At 39.7% G+C, this 15406-nt stretch overlaps 1 protein-coding gene across 3 annotated transcripts in view; it reads right to left on the reverse strand.

Annotated features, from left to right (window-relative positions):
* Window positions 1–15406, reverse strand: part of Mpp7 (membrane palmitoylated protein 7) — a 278049-nt gene that overhangs the window by 215751 nt on the left and 46892 nt on the right. For all 3 annotated transcript variants that reach the window (XM_029472156.1, XM_029472157.1, XM_021150579.1), the window contains exon 2: window positions 1857–2001. In XM_029472156.1, coding sequence (XP_029328016.1) covers window positions 1857–1893 — 37 coding nt within the window. In that variant the 5' untranslated portion in view covers window positions 1894–2001. The remainder of the gene's footprint in view (window positions 1–1856; window positions 2002–15406) is intronic.

The following is a 15406-nucleotide window of genomic DNA, read 5'->3' on the forward strand; positions in this document are numbered from 1 at the left end:
TCTGGCGCCCTCTTCTGGAGTGTCTGAAGACAGCTACAATGTACTTACATATAATAAATAAATAAATCTTTGAAAAAAAAGAAAAGAAAAAATATTCCAAAGGAGTTGACTTCCCAATTAACATCCTGAGGGGGAGAAAATTAAAGTTCACCAGGATTTAACAAAAAACTAAAATTTCATCACAACAAAAACTAATCCCAGTCCACATTTCTAGGAGGGAAAATCTGCTGATAGACAGAGAGGAGGAGGAAGCAGGCTGCACTTGCAGAGGTACACATAAGTATGCTGGAAACAGTGAAGTCTAGCAGAATGTGATGCTGGGACTGAAGGGGGTGGGGCAGAGAGCCAGATGCCTCAGGTGCTTCCTGTGGTCCCTGACATCAGGGATACAACGGCCACTGTGACACACTGGATACTCTTTTCATTGCCAGTATGCTGCCACTTCTTTTGAGGAGTCTCAAAACTTTACAGCATGGTGTAAGTATAGTGGCACTCATAATATTCAAGCGCTCGTGAGCCTGAGGCAGGAAGACGGTGAGCTTGAAGGCTAATCTAGGATACAAGGAGCAAAACCCTGCCTCAAACCAATCAAAACAAGCAAAAGGAAAGCCTACTTCCTAACCCCACTTACTCTTTTTTTCTCTTTTTTATTGAGGATTAAATCCAGTGCTTCACACTCATGAAACATACACTGTACTGGATTTCAGCCCTATTTGCTCTCCCTTATTCTGAACAGCTCTGAAAAGCATCCAGGAATCTATACTTAAACAGTGCTGATTGTAAGGATGTCAATATGTGCTAAATTATGCATGGTGTGTGCTGTAAGAAAGATGTATTTAAAAGTATGACATTCGGATTCCAAGGAGTATTATCTTTCTCCACACAACTCTCTTGAGATCAAATCAGGACCCTCTCAGCATCTCTGGCTTATTGAAAGAATAGATTGTGTTTCAACTTTCTAATATAATGAGACTATACATTACAATAACAATAGTTTGTTTTCCTCATTAAAAAGCTGAAATGATAATGATTGAAGTGTATAATAAAATTCAAAAATAAATTCTGATATATCCAGTCAAAAAAAGAAATATGTATTTATTCTATCAGCCTTTAAATATTATAGTTAATGGATGTGTTTAGTGTGCAGCTGTTGTTGCTAAAATTTCCTTATTTATCGTGAGTGAGGGTAAGTGAGTGTGTACATTGGAAGAGTGAAAGTCCAAGGACAACTTTCACACATGGATCTCCTTCCACCATGTAGGTCCCAGGGACTGAACTCAGGTCACCTACATTGGCAGCAAGTTCCTTTACCCACTGAGCAATACCAATACCCACTGTTTAGATTTAATATAACCTCTTTTTATTATTATTTATTTATTCACTTTACATCCCCTTCTCCCAGTATAAACTCTTAATGATGTGTACAGATTTTCCGTTTGTTTTTTAATTCCTGGTGACTAAAAAAGAGAGTAAAAATAAATAAATAGAACAGAAAGCAAGAGGTCTGAAGCAAGTATGGCAAAAATGTCACATTTGCTGTTAAAAGAGAGTGATGGTGGTGCAGACTGGCATGACAGTATTTGCCAGAACACTGGGTGTTCTCAAATACTTCATTTTTAACAATTAAATGCACAATGTTGTTCCAAAAGCAAGACACAGGCATGGGCACCACCACCACCTGGAGCAGGAAGCAGTCAGAACACCCCAGTCACTTCTGTCTAGTTCAGGACTTACTGGGACTGATTTTATGTTCATCACAGAAAGACAAGTGTGGTTTATTTGTACCTGCAACATCACAGTCACTGGGAATAAAACTGTAAGAATATAGGGGAAATTGTCCCCTTGGCTTCTCATACCCATGTCGCAGGCCGATCCTGTGGCCAGGGCTGGCATGATGCAGGCTGCAGAGATGTGGCCGCCCTCCACGCTCTTGTCTCAGGAAGCTCCAGGAAATGTAATGGACTACAGCTGTGTTTCACCCAAGTGTTGCTACAAGCCTCCCTAGGAAGAAAAGAAACATTTTTAAAAAATAGGTATTTACTTTATTTACATTTCTAATGTCCTCTTTCCTGGTTCCCCTCCAACCACCCCATCCCCTCCACCCTACCCCTGCTCACCAACCCACCCACACCCCGCTTCCTGGCCCAGGCATTCCCCTACACTGGGGCATAGAACCTTCACAGGACCAAGGGCCTTTCCTCCCACTGGTGACCAATTAGGCCATCCTCTGCTACATATGCAGTTAGAGACTAGAGTCCCACCATGTGTACTCTTTGGTTGGTGATTTAGCCCCAGGGAGCTCTGGGGGTACTGGTTACTTCATATTGTTGTTCCTCCTATGGGGCTGTAAACCCCTTCAGCTCCTTCAGTACTTTCTCTAGCTGCTCCATTGGGAACCCTGTGCTCAGTCCATTAGTTGGCTGCGAGGATCCACCTCTGTATTTGTCAGGCACTGGTGGAGCCTCTCAGGAGACAGCTATAACAGGCTTCTGTCAGCAAGCTCTTGTTGGCATCCACAAAAGTGTCTGGGTTTGGTGAATGTATATGGAATGGATCCACAGGTAGGGCAGTTATCTGGATGGTCATTCCTTCAGTCTCTGCTCCACACTTTGTCTCTGTAACTCCTTCCAAGGATATTTTGTTCGCCCTTCTAAGAAGGATCGAAGGATTCACACTTTGGTCTTCCTTCTTCTTGAGTTTCAGGTGTTTTGTGAATTGTATCTTGGGTATTCTGAGCTTCTGGGCTAATGTCCACTTATCATTGAGTACATATCACGTGTGTTCTTTTGTGACTGGGTTACCTCACTCAGGATGAAATTTTCTAGTTCCATCCATTTGCCTAAGAATTTCATAAATTCATTGTTTTTAATAGCTGAGTAGTACTCCATTGTGTAAATGTATCACAGAAAAGAAACATATAAACATTTATATGTATATAAAAAAGCAAGTATCATTAAATCAAACACCCTATAACTAATTTAAAATTTGTATTTTTACAAATACAGAGCAATCATAATTCTTGTAAAGAATTTTTTTTCTGCAGTGACAGGCTGATATTTAACAGGAGAGTAAATGATTTTGATGACATTTCTAACTGAAAACATACTGCCCCCACATGTGTAAAGGACTGTGACATCTGCTAGAGGCTGCTGATCAGATGTACCATGACCTCTAAGAAGAGTCTGTGTAGCCACTTCCTCCCTCTCTTATCCCAATTCTAGCTATACTTCCCAATGTCTAACAGAGACTCTCGGAGTCACTAGCAAGCTACAACTCTGTAGAGGTCATCCCAGTACAACAGCTGCAAAGTCCTCTACCACAGGCTAAGCATATCCTTGGCAAAATTGCTCAGCTAGAAGCAGGGCATTGATACAACTCACAGAAGTGCTAGCAATCCAAGCTAAACCCTCTCTTAGTAAAAATTAAGCGTGGTTATACCCTGGAAAGTACAGTTTTCAATGACTAGCCTAACGTAATCTCACAATAAGGATAGGCGATACTAACGTGTGAGAGCTATGCAAGGTCAGCTTGGGCTTTACATTCACTCCTGCTGGCTCTGTGATCTGCGGGTAACTTATTTAATCTTGATAAGCCTTAATGTCCTTATATGCAAATGAAGATAATAACTCAGAACTGCATGATAATTAAATGTGTCAAGACATGCCTTGCACAGAGTAAAAAATGATAAAAGCTGGCTGTGTGGTAGTTTATTTCTTTAATTCAGGCAATACAATTATAAAGTTAAAACATACAAGAAATCAGGGAAATTACAATCCACCCAGCCTAGTGCCTAAGAACGAGCCTGCCATGTGTTTTAAATTTGGAACGCTGCAGATTAACAACGGAAAATACACATCATTTACATTTTTGCTGAAATCATAACTATACAAAGCATTTTAGTACATTTTCCCCCAATTTGCCAGACAGAAAACTCAGTCACTTAAAAGCATATTTTAACATATATTAAAGACAACAAGAAAAACAGGCACTGTAAACACTGGAAAACGATTCACTTCAATTCCTAAAGACTCTAAATTGCTGATTCATATTACAGAATAACGACAAACGAGCTGCTTTTACTTGAGAAAAATACAGCTGTAAAATTCCAGTAAAGCCTTCTAAATTAGCATTTTAATTATCAAAGTGAAAACTGATATTTAAAAAAAAGAACACCCCACCATCAAATAGAGCTTCTTGGACTTGGCTACCTGCTGTGACATCTTCCCATGTGCTTCCCATTATCACAAGCAAACACAGTCCGCTCATACTACACAGCCATACAGAGAAAGGTGTTAATTAAAAATAGGACGGCAGTCATTTAAATTCCAAGAAAAAATATAACTCACTGAGCTAAAAATTAAAAATGAAAAGGAAAGGGTGAACCAGACCTCGCTCATGCCCTGCTTAGGCATTGCCATTTCTCCAAAAATCTTACAAAGAAACTTTGCTTTGGTCTCATAAGTTATTCTAATCAGGATTAAGATTTAACTACATAAAAATATCCCTTATATAAAGCAAGGGGATGAAGTAATTCAAAGCAAATAGAACTCCAGAAAGACCACTGATAATCTAAAGAATACATTGTTAACAGACTTTTATTTTTCTAACAGGAAAGAAGTTAAGAAAACCATTGAAAACGTATAGAGTGTATTCACACATTCTTCTACCATTAGGGTAATCCCTCTTTATGGAGTAAGCAGACATGGTGCTTTTCATATGTCTATGACACATCGCTTAGCTCTTTAGGCCATCAGAACTCAGAATATGCTTGGCACGGTCACCACAAACACAGAAACACATACACTCTATGCCAATCCTGCCGTTTCACCACCTAAAGAACTCACGGTGTTTCACATTTATAAATTACACGTCACATAACCCAATTTATACTTTTATCAAAAAACGTAAAATTTAGAATGTGGGACAGAACTCACTGCAGGAATATTGACAAAACCTGGATATCCCACTTCTAAACAATGTTTAAGCCAGTGTTGCCACACATGAAAGGAATTAGCATTTCTCTTTTTTTTTTTCCAGGATGAACCGTCAAGGTTAAATTTGTCCCAGGCTGTGTGTTTATCAAAAAGTAATAATCTTCTAAGAATATATTATACAACATAGTTCACCTCCTAAAATAGTGCAAGTATACAAATTTTAAAAATAGTTTGATAGAATCCTAACTAGAAAAATGCTCAGCATTTTGTGGAATGAAGTAGTATTGCAGATTTAACTTTCAAATTGGGTTAAATTTTTGTGTAATAATGTTATTTTCCTTGGCTAAATTGATTGAAAATGCTTTGGAATTTGTCAGAATACAGCCGTAATTATTGCTGACTGTTGTATGGAATCCATTTACCACAACAAAAAAATACCAGCTGTTACAGTATGTCCTGAGAGGGATTACTGGATATTCGTAAATTGAAGTTCAATCCATCTTTCCATAAAAAAGAGAAAGACCTAGATGCCAGGAACATGACAGCAGTATCAAATGCACCTGAGGCATTTACAATACCCAACAGGACCATTACAGCTCTCCTTTAAAAAGGCTTATTTTTGAAACTTCACTATTCCAGTTGTACTTTGCTTCTATATATCACACTGGATCAGGTTTTCCTGGCATTGATCACGTGGAAACAGTGAACTACATGAAGGTCTACGTGCTCAAAATGTTCAATTCTACCCTGGCTACACGCAATGCTTCTGTAGCACTGCTGACATCCAGTGGCCAATCACAGCACTGCACGTACCTGAAGGAAGATGGTGATAGTGATGTGTAAGGTCTCTGTGAGTGTCTGTGTGTCTGTATGCGTGCATGTCTGTGTGTCTGTATGTGTGCATGCGTGTGTGTCTGTGTTATGCCTATAAGATACATGAATGTTACATCACACATGTGGAAGTACCTGGGACAACTTTGGGGATTCCATTCTTTCCTTTGACCCTGCTTTCCAGGGATCTAACTCAGCTCCCCAGGCAAGTACATTTATTTACTTGTAAGCTATCTGGCCAGTCCAAGGAGCTTTTTTATTTCTTGTAAAGGAAAAATTGACTTAATTCATCCAGCAACATAGTTCCCTGCAAAATTATTGCTTAATGTGAGCATATACAGTGAAGAAAACAATAAATAAATCTCCACTTGGGCAAGTTTTCCCAAACATGGAATGGAAGCATTCTGCAAATCATGTAACAATTATCAGTGGCCTGTTATTTTGGGAGACAATGGCCATGATCAGGGATTTAACAGTCAGGCTTCCAGTTCTGAATCTAACAGAACAATGAAAGAATCCAAGAGTCTACAATATAAATCTAGTATTGCAGATCTTTAAAGGGCAGTTTGGAAGAGTCATTAGTAGCATTAGGAAATGAAACACTCTAATATCTGTTAACATATCTGCATGTCTTCAGAGACATAGCTGTAAGGATGTGACAGAGGCCAGACAGAGCTCCGTGCCACAAATCTGTTCACATGAAATGATGTTCGAGCTTAGGATGTAGCTCACTGGTTGGGCCCATACCTTGAGTGCTTGAAGCCCTCTAGCATCACATACAAGCAAGCAAACAGAAACTGTGTGTGCTGTACACATAAATAGTTCTCATAAAACATCCACAAACCACTACAATCTTAAAGACCTTTCAGGGGCGGGGGGGGGGGGGGAGGAGCTTGAGGCTTAACTATGTTTGGGAAAAAAATGCTGAAATAATATTTCTCCTTTGCACTTTCTCAACATCCAGTAAAAGCGCTGGTACCTTGGCATGAATAAAGACCATGAAAGCTAGCCCTCAGGAAGGGGCAGGCCCAGCTCAGAGGTCTCTGCTGTGCATGGTGTCTCAGCAATCTGGAATTACCTTCCACCTCTTGGGGTGGGGGCCAGGGGCAACCAAGCACAACAACAGGCTGTGTGTTTGAGGAAGTCTCTTAGAGAGCCTGGCCAACAACTCTAAAGAGGACTCCTCGTGTCTGGTGTTGGGGTTTTTAAGTGGCCTCTGACTAATGGAGAGAGAGAGAGTTGTTAGCCTAGATGAGAAAAATCTCTTAAAACTATATGTATATTTACACTCTACACTTTGTGCCCTGTAGGGTTTTGGGGGGTGTTGTTTTGTTTTGTAAATAGTTTATAATTTGATTCCTTGTGACTTTTTCAGCTATTTATATTGCTATTTCATCTACCTGCCTGCTTCTACTGTATTTGACCCTCTCCAGGGATCCACCCTTTCCCATTTCCCGTATCAGATCGCTTGGTTCCTGTGATTCCTTTACCCTCTTCCCACTTCTTCTCTATTGGCTTCTGTAAGGATCCCCCTTTTCCATTTCCCTATGAAATTACATAACCCTGCTATTTCCCTCTCTATTGCCCTCAAGCCCCCTTATCCTGACAGTAGCTCCAAGATAAGGATACTGTCCTAGCTTCTGGAGTTATTACTGGCTTATTGTGCTCACATCTAAAGGGCTGGAGCTAGAAGTCTCCAATAACAGAGAACATGGGACATTTGTCTTTCTGGGTCTGGTCTCAGAGTGACCTTTTCAAATTCCATTCATTTACCTGAAAAGTTTCTAGTTTTGTTTTACTAATATCCATAGTATATATGCACCACATTTTAAAATCTATAATTTAGTTGTAGGACATTTAGGTTATTTCCATTTCCTAGCTATTATAAATACCATGGCAATAAACATGGATGAGCAAGTATCTTGGACAATGATATCAAGTCTGGTGGGGTGGTCCAGGTGGGTCATGTAGATTTATTTGAGCTGTTGAAAATTCTCCACACTGATTTCCATAGTGGCTGTACCAGACTGCAAAGCCACTAATAATGAATGAAAGCTCCCTTTTCCCCACATCTCCTCCAGCATTTTGCTGTTGGCTGGCTGTTCTGCTGATTTCTGCCATTCTAACTGGATAAGAAGAAATCACAAAGTTGTTTCGGTTGTTTCCCTAATTGATAGGGATTATGAACATTTTTGAGCTATTTTTTAGCTGCCAGTACCTCTTCTTCCTCCTCCTCCTCCTCTTCTTCCTCCTCTTCTCCCTTCTCTTTCTCCTCTTATCCCTTCTCTTCCTCCTTCCCTCCTTCTCCCTCCTTCCTCCTCCTCCTTCTTTTCCAAATTCTCTATTCAGATGCCAAACCCACTTTTCAAATGGGCTGTTTGATTTTGGGTTGGATTTTTTTTTTATTCTCTTTTTGGTGTGCTTTGTATATTCTGGATATTACACCTGTCTCAGAAATTCTCTCCCATTTCATGGGTCTCCTTTTCACCCAGTTGATTGTTTTTCTTGCTATGCGAAGTTTTTTAGTTTCATGCAGTCCCACTTGTTAAATATTGGTCTTGAGCTAATAGTGTCTCATTCAGAAGTCCTGTCACAATCAACATCATGTAGGTACTGCCTACCTATGTTTTCCTCTAGAAGTTTCAGTGTCTCAGGTTTCACGTTTAAATCCCTAATCTTCTGGGGTTAGTTTGTGTGGAAAGCGTCATTCCTAATTTCAGTTGGATTGCCTGTGGGTTTCTTGTTTTATTATGCTGAGATATGTTCCCTCCATCCATATATTCTCTAAGCCTAGATATCATCTTGACAAAAGCTTTCTCTGCATCTATTGAGATGAACATGTGATTTTTTATCATTAAATCCATTCATATAGTTTATTACATTGACTGGCTTCTATATGTTAAACTATCCCTACATTTCAGGGATGAAGCCAACTTGGTTATAGTGCATAATCTTTTGGATGCATATGCGTATTCTATTTGTATCTTATTGAGTATTTTTGAGTCTATGTTCACTAGAGATATTGGCTTATAGTTTTCCTTTACTGTCATGTTGTCTTTACCTGGTTCAGGTGTTAGAGTGGCATTGGTTTCTTAGGAGTTTGGGAGGGCTCTTTTTGGTTGCTGTTGTTATAGAATAGCTGAAGAATGACCAGCTGCAAGTCTTTTCAAATGGTAGAACTCTACTGTGAATCCATCTGGTTCTAAACCTTTTTTTTTTTTCCTAGAAGCCTCTTTATTAGTATTTCAGTCTCCTTATTTGTCAAGACCTGTTTAAGTTGATAAGTTCTTTGATTTAATTTTGGTGGTTTCGCTGCCTCTATAAAGATATCAACTCCTTTTAGGCTTTCCAGCTGTGTTGAGCACAGGTTATAAAAACATTCCTTTATTCCGAATTCCTTTAGTGTCTGCTGCAATGTTTCCCTGTTGTTTTTCTAATTCCATTCATTTGGGTTCTCTCTTTCTTTCCTTTTGTTAGTTCGGGCCAAGATTCTGAGGATTTTGCTTATCATTTCAAAGAGCCAGTCTTAGATTCATTGATTCCTTATATTGTTTCTTTTCGGTTAATTTCTACTCTTATTTTTCTATTTCTTGCCTCAGAGTATGCTTAGATTTGGTTTATTCGTTTCCCCAGATTTTTGAGTTCCTTGGTTTCTTCTTTGACCTATTCATTGTTTAGTAATGAGTTATTTAATCTCCTCTTGAATTTTCATACTTACTAGACGTTTTGTTGTTGAGGTTTTGCAGTTTTTATTGTAAGCTAGAAGATGGGGTGATTTTGATCTTTTTGAATTTGTAAAGATGTTTTTTGTCTCAGGATGTAGACTATTTTTTAAGAAGTCTTTATGTGCTGCTTAGTAGAATGTTTGTTCTTTAGTGTTAGCAAAGAAAATATGTTCAGTCCATTTTGATGCATGGTGTCCGTTAATTCTGATGTTTGTTTATGTTTTTATCCACATGACCTGTCTATTGAGGAAAGAGTAGTACTTAAATCATCTACTATTAATATATTTCTGTTAATGTGTATCACTAATTCCAATAGCAGTCTTTATTGGGTGGCCCTGTTTAGTGCACATGTGTCTCAGATAGTAATGACTTCCTGGTTAATTCTTCCCTTGACTAGAATGAAGTGTCGTCCCTCTTTATCTCTCTGGTTAGTTTTAGATTTAGTCCACTTTGTGGGAGAATAGCTACACCTCCTTGCTTCCTGGTCCCATTTGATTAGAATTCTCTGTCCATTCTTTTACTCTAAGGCAGTCCCTATCTTTAGAACTAAGATATGTTTCTTCTAGGCAGAAGAGAGGTGAGTTTTGTGTCTTAATACATTCGATCAGTCTGTGTCTTTTGATTGGACAAAATTGACATTTAAGGTTTTTGTTGAAATTGTGGTCATTGTGCTGTTGATTTGGGTGATGGTGTTTATTCTCAGTAGTATTTTGGTTTTAATGATTATGGTTTTGTATTTACTACCAGAGTTTCTCTGCTACGCTCCTTTTTCTCCATCTGAAATTGTTTCCTGTGCTTTCCTTAGGTTTGTTTTGTTGATCACAAAAATTTTAGGCTGTTTAAGTCATGGAAAAGATTTCTTGCTCCCTCCCTCACAGCAGATGGTTTTGCTGGAGATATTATTTTGGGTCGCCTGACATGGTCTTTTAGGATATGGAGTGCACTGCTCTAGCTCTATGGCTTTCAATGTTTCCATTGAGAAATCAGCTGTTATTTTGATGGGGTTTCCTTTATAAGTGATTTGCATTTTTTTCTCTTGCAGTTTTCAATACTTTCTTTGTTGTATAAACTTAGTGTTTTAACTATGATATGACATGAGGATTTTCTTTTCTGGTTTTGTCTGTTTGGTGGTGTGTGCGTGCATGTGTGTGTGTGTGTGTGTGTGTGTGTGTGTGTTCATCTGTATACTTATGTCTTTCCATCATGTAGAGATGTTGTCTTCTATGATGTTGAACACCTGGTGTATGCCATGTCTTACGATCCTTTCCCTCATCTACACCAATAATTCAAAGGTTTAAGTTTTTCCATGGTGTCCCATATTTCCTATGTGTTCCTTTCCTCTGTTTCCCTTCTAGCTCCTGACTGAATTCTAGTATCAACTCTTGGATTGTCCCCATCATTTCCACCAGTCTATGTTTGTGTCTTCTTGGGTATCACTCAGGCGTCTAATTCTCCTTAAGCTCTTTCTCTTGATGTAAGAGTGTCCTTGGTATGGTAGATAGGTATGGACAATCCAGCCCCAAGACTAGAGCTCCTCAAAGTGAAGGCAGGGAAGGCAAGCTAGGCTAGTGGACTGGCTGTGGGGCCCAGGACACAGCTGGGAGATTGTAGAAAGGCAACAGAAGACATCAGGACTACTCCCCAGCCTCAACCCTGCCGGAGGACTCAGATATCTAGGCAGAGAAGGGGTGGTGGAGGCAGCACAAAGGGTCCTGTAGGTGGATGCACATAGAGCAGACCCTGGAGGAAGTCTAGATGTTGGCTGCAGTGGATGAGAAGGTGGTGGGAACACAAAAATGTGGGGCCTAGCTGCTGAAAGGTGTAGACTGCCAGACAAGACCTAGGTACTAGCTGTGAGATCTGGGCTTGTTCATAATAGCTTTTTGAATGGGATATCTTGAGATAGAAATCAAAGTAATTTTAATGTCCATTACCCTAATGCTACTGATCCTGAATATCTTTAAAATGTATTGCAGGGGCTAGAGAAATGGCTCAGTGGTTAGGAGTACTTGCTCTTGTAGAGGACCCAGGTTCTATTCCTAGCACGCATTTAGCACTTTTCAACCATCTGTAACTACAATTCAGGGGATCAGCCCCCTCCACAGGCAAACATTCGTACTCATAAAATAAGAATAAATCTTTATGAATATTTTTTTTTCGAGACAAGGTTTCTCTGTGTAGCCCTGACTGTCTGTCCTGGAACTCACTCTGGAGACCAGGCTGGCCTCAAACTCAGAAATCTGCCTGCCTCTGCCAACCAAGTGCTGGGATTAAAGGTGTGTGCCACCACAGCATGGCGGCTTAAATAAATGTTTTTTAGCCACTTGTATTTCTTCTTTAGAGAGGTCTCTATTCATATTCATAGTCTACTTCTGACTGGGTTATTTGTTTTTATGTTGATAGTGTCTTGAGTTTTTTATATATTCTAAAGACTAGTCTCTGTAAGATTTATAGATAGTTGGTCCAGGTTTTCTCCTATCATTTAGGCTGCCTCTTTACCGGATTAAGTTCCCTTTGTTCAACAAATGCCATAAGGTCCTGTGTGTCAACTGTTGACTTTATTTCCGGAGCTTGAATTTTATGATTAACAATGATGTTTTAGAGATCTCTGTATTATTTTGCACCCTAACCCCCAAATTCAACTCATTGAGTGCTACGTAGAAGAGCTTGCCTATGCCCACATCTTGTAACACATTCCCCAGTCCTACCTTTGACTCTAGCAGTTATGTTATGCAGTTATGTTTTACGTTGAGGCCTTTGATTCACTTAGAGTTGACTTAGGTGCATCATGAGAGGTAAGAATCTTGTGTGTAGACATCCTTTTATGTGTAGACATCCAAAATTCCCCAGCACTATTTGTTGAAAATGCTGTCTTTTCTCTAATGTGTATGTGCAGCATCTTCATCAAAAATCAGGTGAAGTTGCAAGGACTTAACTGGAGCTTCAATTCCACACCACCGATATGCATGCCTGCGTGGAAGCCAGCACCGTGTTGTCTATGCTATCATTGCTCCGTAGTATAACTTGAAATTGGCTATAGTGATATCCCCAGTAGTGTTGCTTTTGCTCAGGGTTCCTTTGGATATTCATTTTGTGCCCATATAAATTTAAGAATCACTTTTTCTATTTCTATACAGAATGACATTGAGATTTGGCTGTCCATCCTTTTAACATTCTGTGACAAAAGGAAGAAGATGTCTAAAGTAGAGCTGCTGTAAAGCCAGCATGGCTGTCATTAACACACCTGCGTTGACCTTCAGTTCTAAACTGTGGCAATCACCACTGTCACAGAGAAGCATTCTTCCTTAAAAGAGAAGTTGGAAGATAAACTATGGTAAATCAAGCAAATGACAATGTTTGCCTAAGGAGGGTGTGGATCCCCTGAAATTATGTGGGTGCTGAGAACTGAATTACCTGGAAATAAGTGAGTCTATAACTTCAAGACAAATCATAAATATTAATGATGTGCACTGATGATGGTGATAAAAATAGGAGGTTTTGAGCAAATGTTTGCAGATACTTAGACTATAGAGTCTGTCTCTCCTCAGTTGACTCCTGAGTCCCCTCTCATCCTGTACTATGAACTCCAATACCTTCCCAGGAAGGTCTATGGTGACACCAGCCAATGCTATTGTGTTGATACTGCTTAGAAGATGTGCAGATCTAGTAAGCAATATTTTCCAATTTTTCTAGTAGTGTGTTATAAAATCATGCATGGATAAGATTCATTCAAAGCAAATATCTAACCAACAGGCATATAGCCAATAAAAGTTTGCTAATATGTTTTGTGATTCTAATCAGTCACACCAGGCTTGGTGCTAACAGAAAAGAATATCCTAAACAAACTGCAAATTCCATCAGCAGATATAGGTCCAATGACTACATGTCTCTTAAACAAGATTGTAGCCATAGCCTTTGCCATCTGTGACCTTGGGGTTTTCTACCTGTCCACTTTATTCCTGAAAATAACAACTCTTGAGAGTTCCTATATATGAATAAATGCTTACACCAAAAACCTTGGCCCGTTTCCTGGCCTGGTCAACTCAGAACTTCATAATCCATTTATTCTATTCTAAAGCTCTATCATGTGGCTGGTTACCTGGTCTTCAGTTTCATGTGACCATCTTCTTCTGTCTCTAGGGTGAAACTTCTTTCCACAAGTGTTTCTATCCCAGAAATCCTCTCTCTACCTGCCAGTTTCTCTTCTTCTAATCCTGCCTCAGCTCACTAGCCAAAGGCTTTTTATTGGCAGGTGAATGCTTTCACACAGTGTACAAGATATTATCTCTATGCAAGACATATAGTAACAAATTAGAAGAAAAAATACATATGAGAAAAAAAAACAGTTCTATTGAGCCAAGAATTAAATATATTTGCTACTAATTAGGGGTAGGGGCCGGGCGTGGTGGCACACGCCTTTAATCCCAGCACTTGGGAGGCAGAGGCGGGCAGATTTCTGAGTTTGAGGCCAGCCTGGTCTACAGAGTGAGTTCCAGGTCAGCCAGGGCTACACAGAGAAACCCTGTCTCGAAAACAAACAAACAAACAAACAAAAAACTAATTAGGGGTAGGGACTAAAATGTTGCATTAACATGTAAGCTAATGCTGCTGTAAAAGGATGTATGTGTGTAGTGTGTGTGTACGCATGCGCAAGAGAGAGAGTGTGAGAAAGCAAGAGAGAGTGAGAGCGCGAGAGAGAGCGAGTAAGAGCAAGAGAAAGCGAGAGAGAGAGAGAGAGAGAGAGAGAGAGAGAGAGAATGTGTGCACATGCTCATGACAGTATGAATTTATGGAACTGAAGATCAAGCCTGGCTTGATATTTTTCAGGTTTGTTAGTGTTGTTATTTTTAAATTATCTGAATCTCTTTTTAAGTTTCATGAGTTAAATATTGATTTGTATCACCCATAAAATCATAACCCTGTTAATAACTTTTAAGACTATAGAACAGTGTAGAGACTAAAGGAGTTGAAAACTGATCATCTGTATCAAAGCCTAGTAACCATGTCCTTCTATGATGGAGCATACAGCAAACACATACGGTTTGGGGTCATCGGCCTATGCCTCAACATAATGTATGCATGACTGTGTCCCTCTACTGCTTTCCAGAAACTCAAGGGTCAAGTGTGCTGACGACTATTCTGTATCTATCTTTTCAACCTTTCTGCTACTATCTTACAGATCTAAAAGGAGCATATCTTCCAGTAACATTTTTATTAGTTATTATTCAAATACTCAAAAAAGGTAACTTATTTTCAATTATTTAGGGTGGGGAATAGGGTGCAAAATAATGCAGAAATCTCTAAAGCACCATTGTCAATCATAAAATTCAATTCCACTTTGTACTATTCTAAGACTCTTAGATTCTGTCATGACAGACACACCTTGGCTATGATAGGGTCAACCCTGAGTACATTGTCAGTTAAGTCAAAACACTAATATCTCTAACATCCCAACTCCTAGAAGAAAAAGAGCTGTGGGCTGTCTCACCCTACAGATGCATGACTGACTGGGAGCCAGGGCTCACTGCCACTACTCAGTACTATAAGAGAGAGTGGCACCCCTTAGCATCCCTCAGTATGGTAAGAGAGAGTGGCACCCCTTAGCATCACTCAGTGTGGTAAGAGAGAGTGGCACCCCTTAGCATCCCTCAGTATGGTAAGAGAGAGTAGTACCCCTTAGCATCACTCAGTACGGTAAGAGAGAGTGGCACCCCTTAGCATCACTCAGTACGGTAAGAGAGAGTGGCACCCCTTAGCATCACTCAGTACGGTAAGAGAGAGTGGCACCCCTTAGCATCCCTCAGTATGGTAAGAGAGAGTAGCACCCCTTAGCATCACTCAGTATGGTAAGAGAGAGTGGCACCCCTTAGCATCCCTCAGTACGGTAAGAGAGAGTGGCACCCCTTAGCATCACTC

The sequence above is a fragment of the Mus caroli genome, chromosome 18 (assembly GCF_900094665.2).
Source record: "Mus caroli chromosome 18, CAROLI_EIJ_v1.1, whole genome shotgun sequence".
In the NCBI taxonomy this organism is placed as follows: Eukaryota; Metazoa; Chordata; class Mammalia; order Rodentia; family Muridae; genus Mus; species Mus caroli.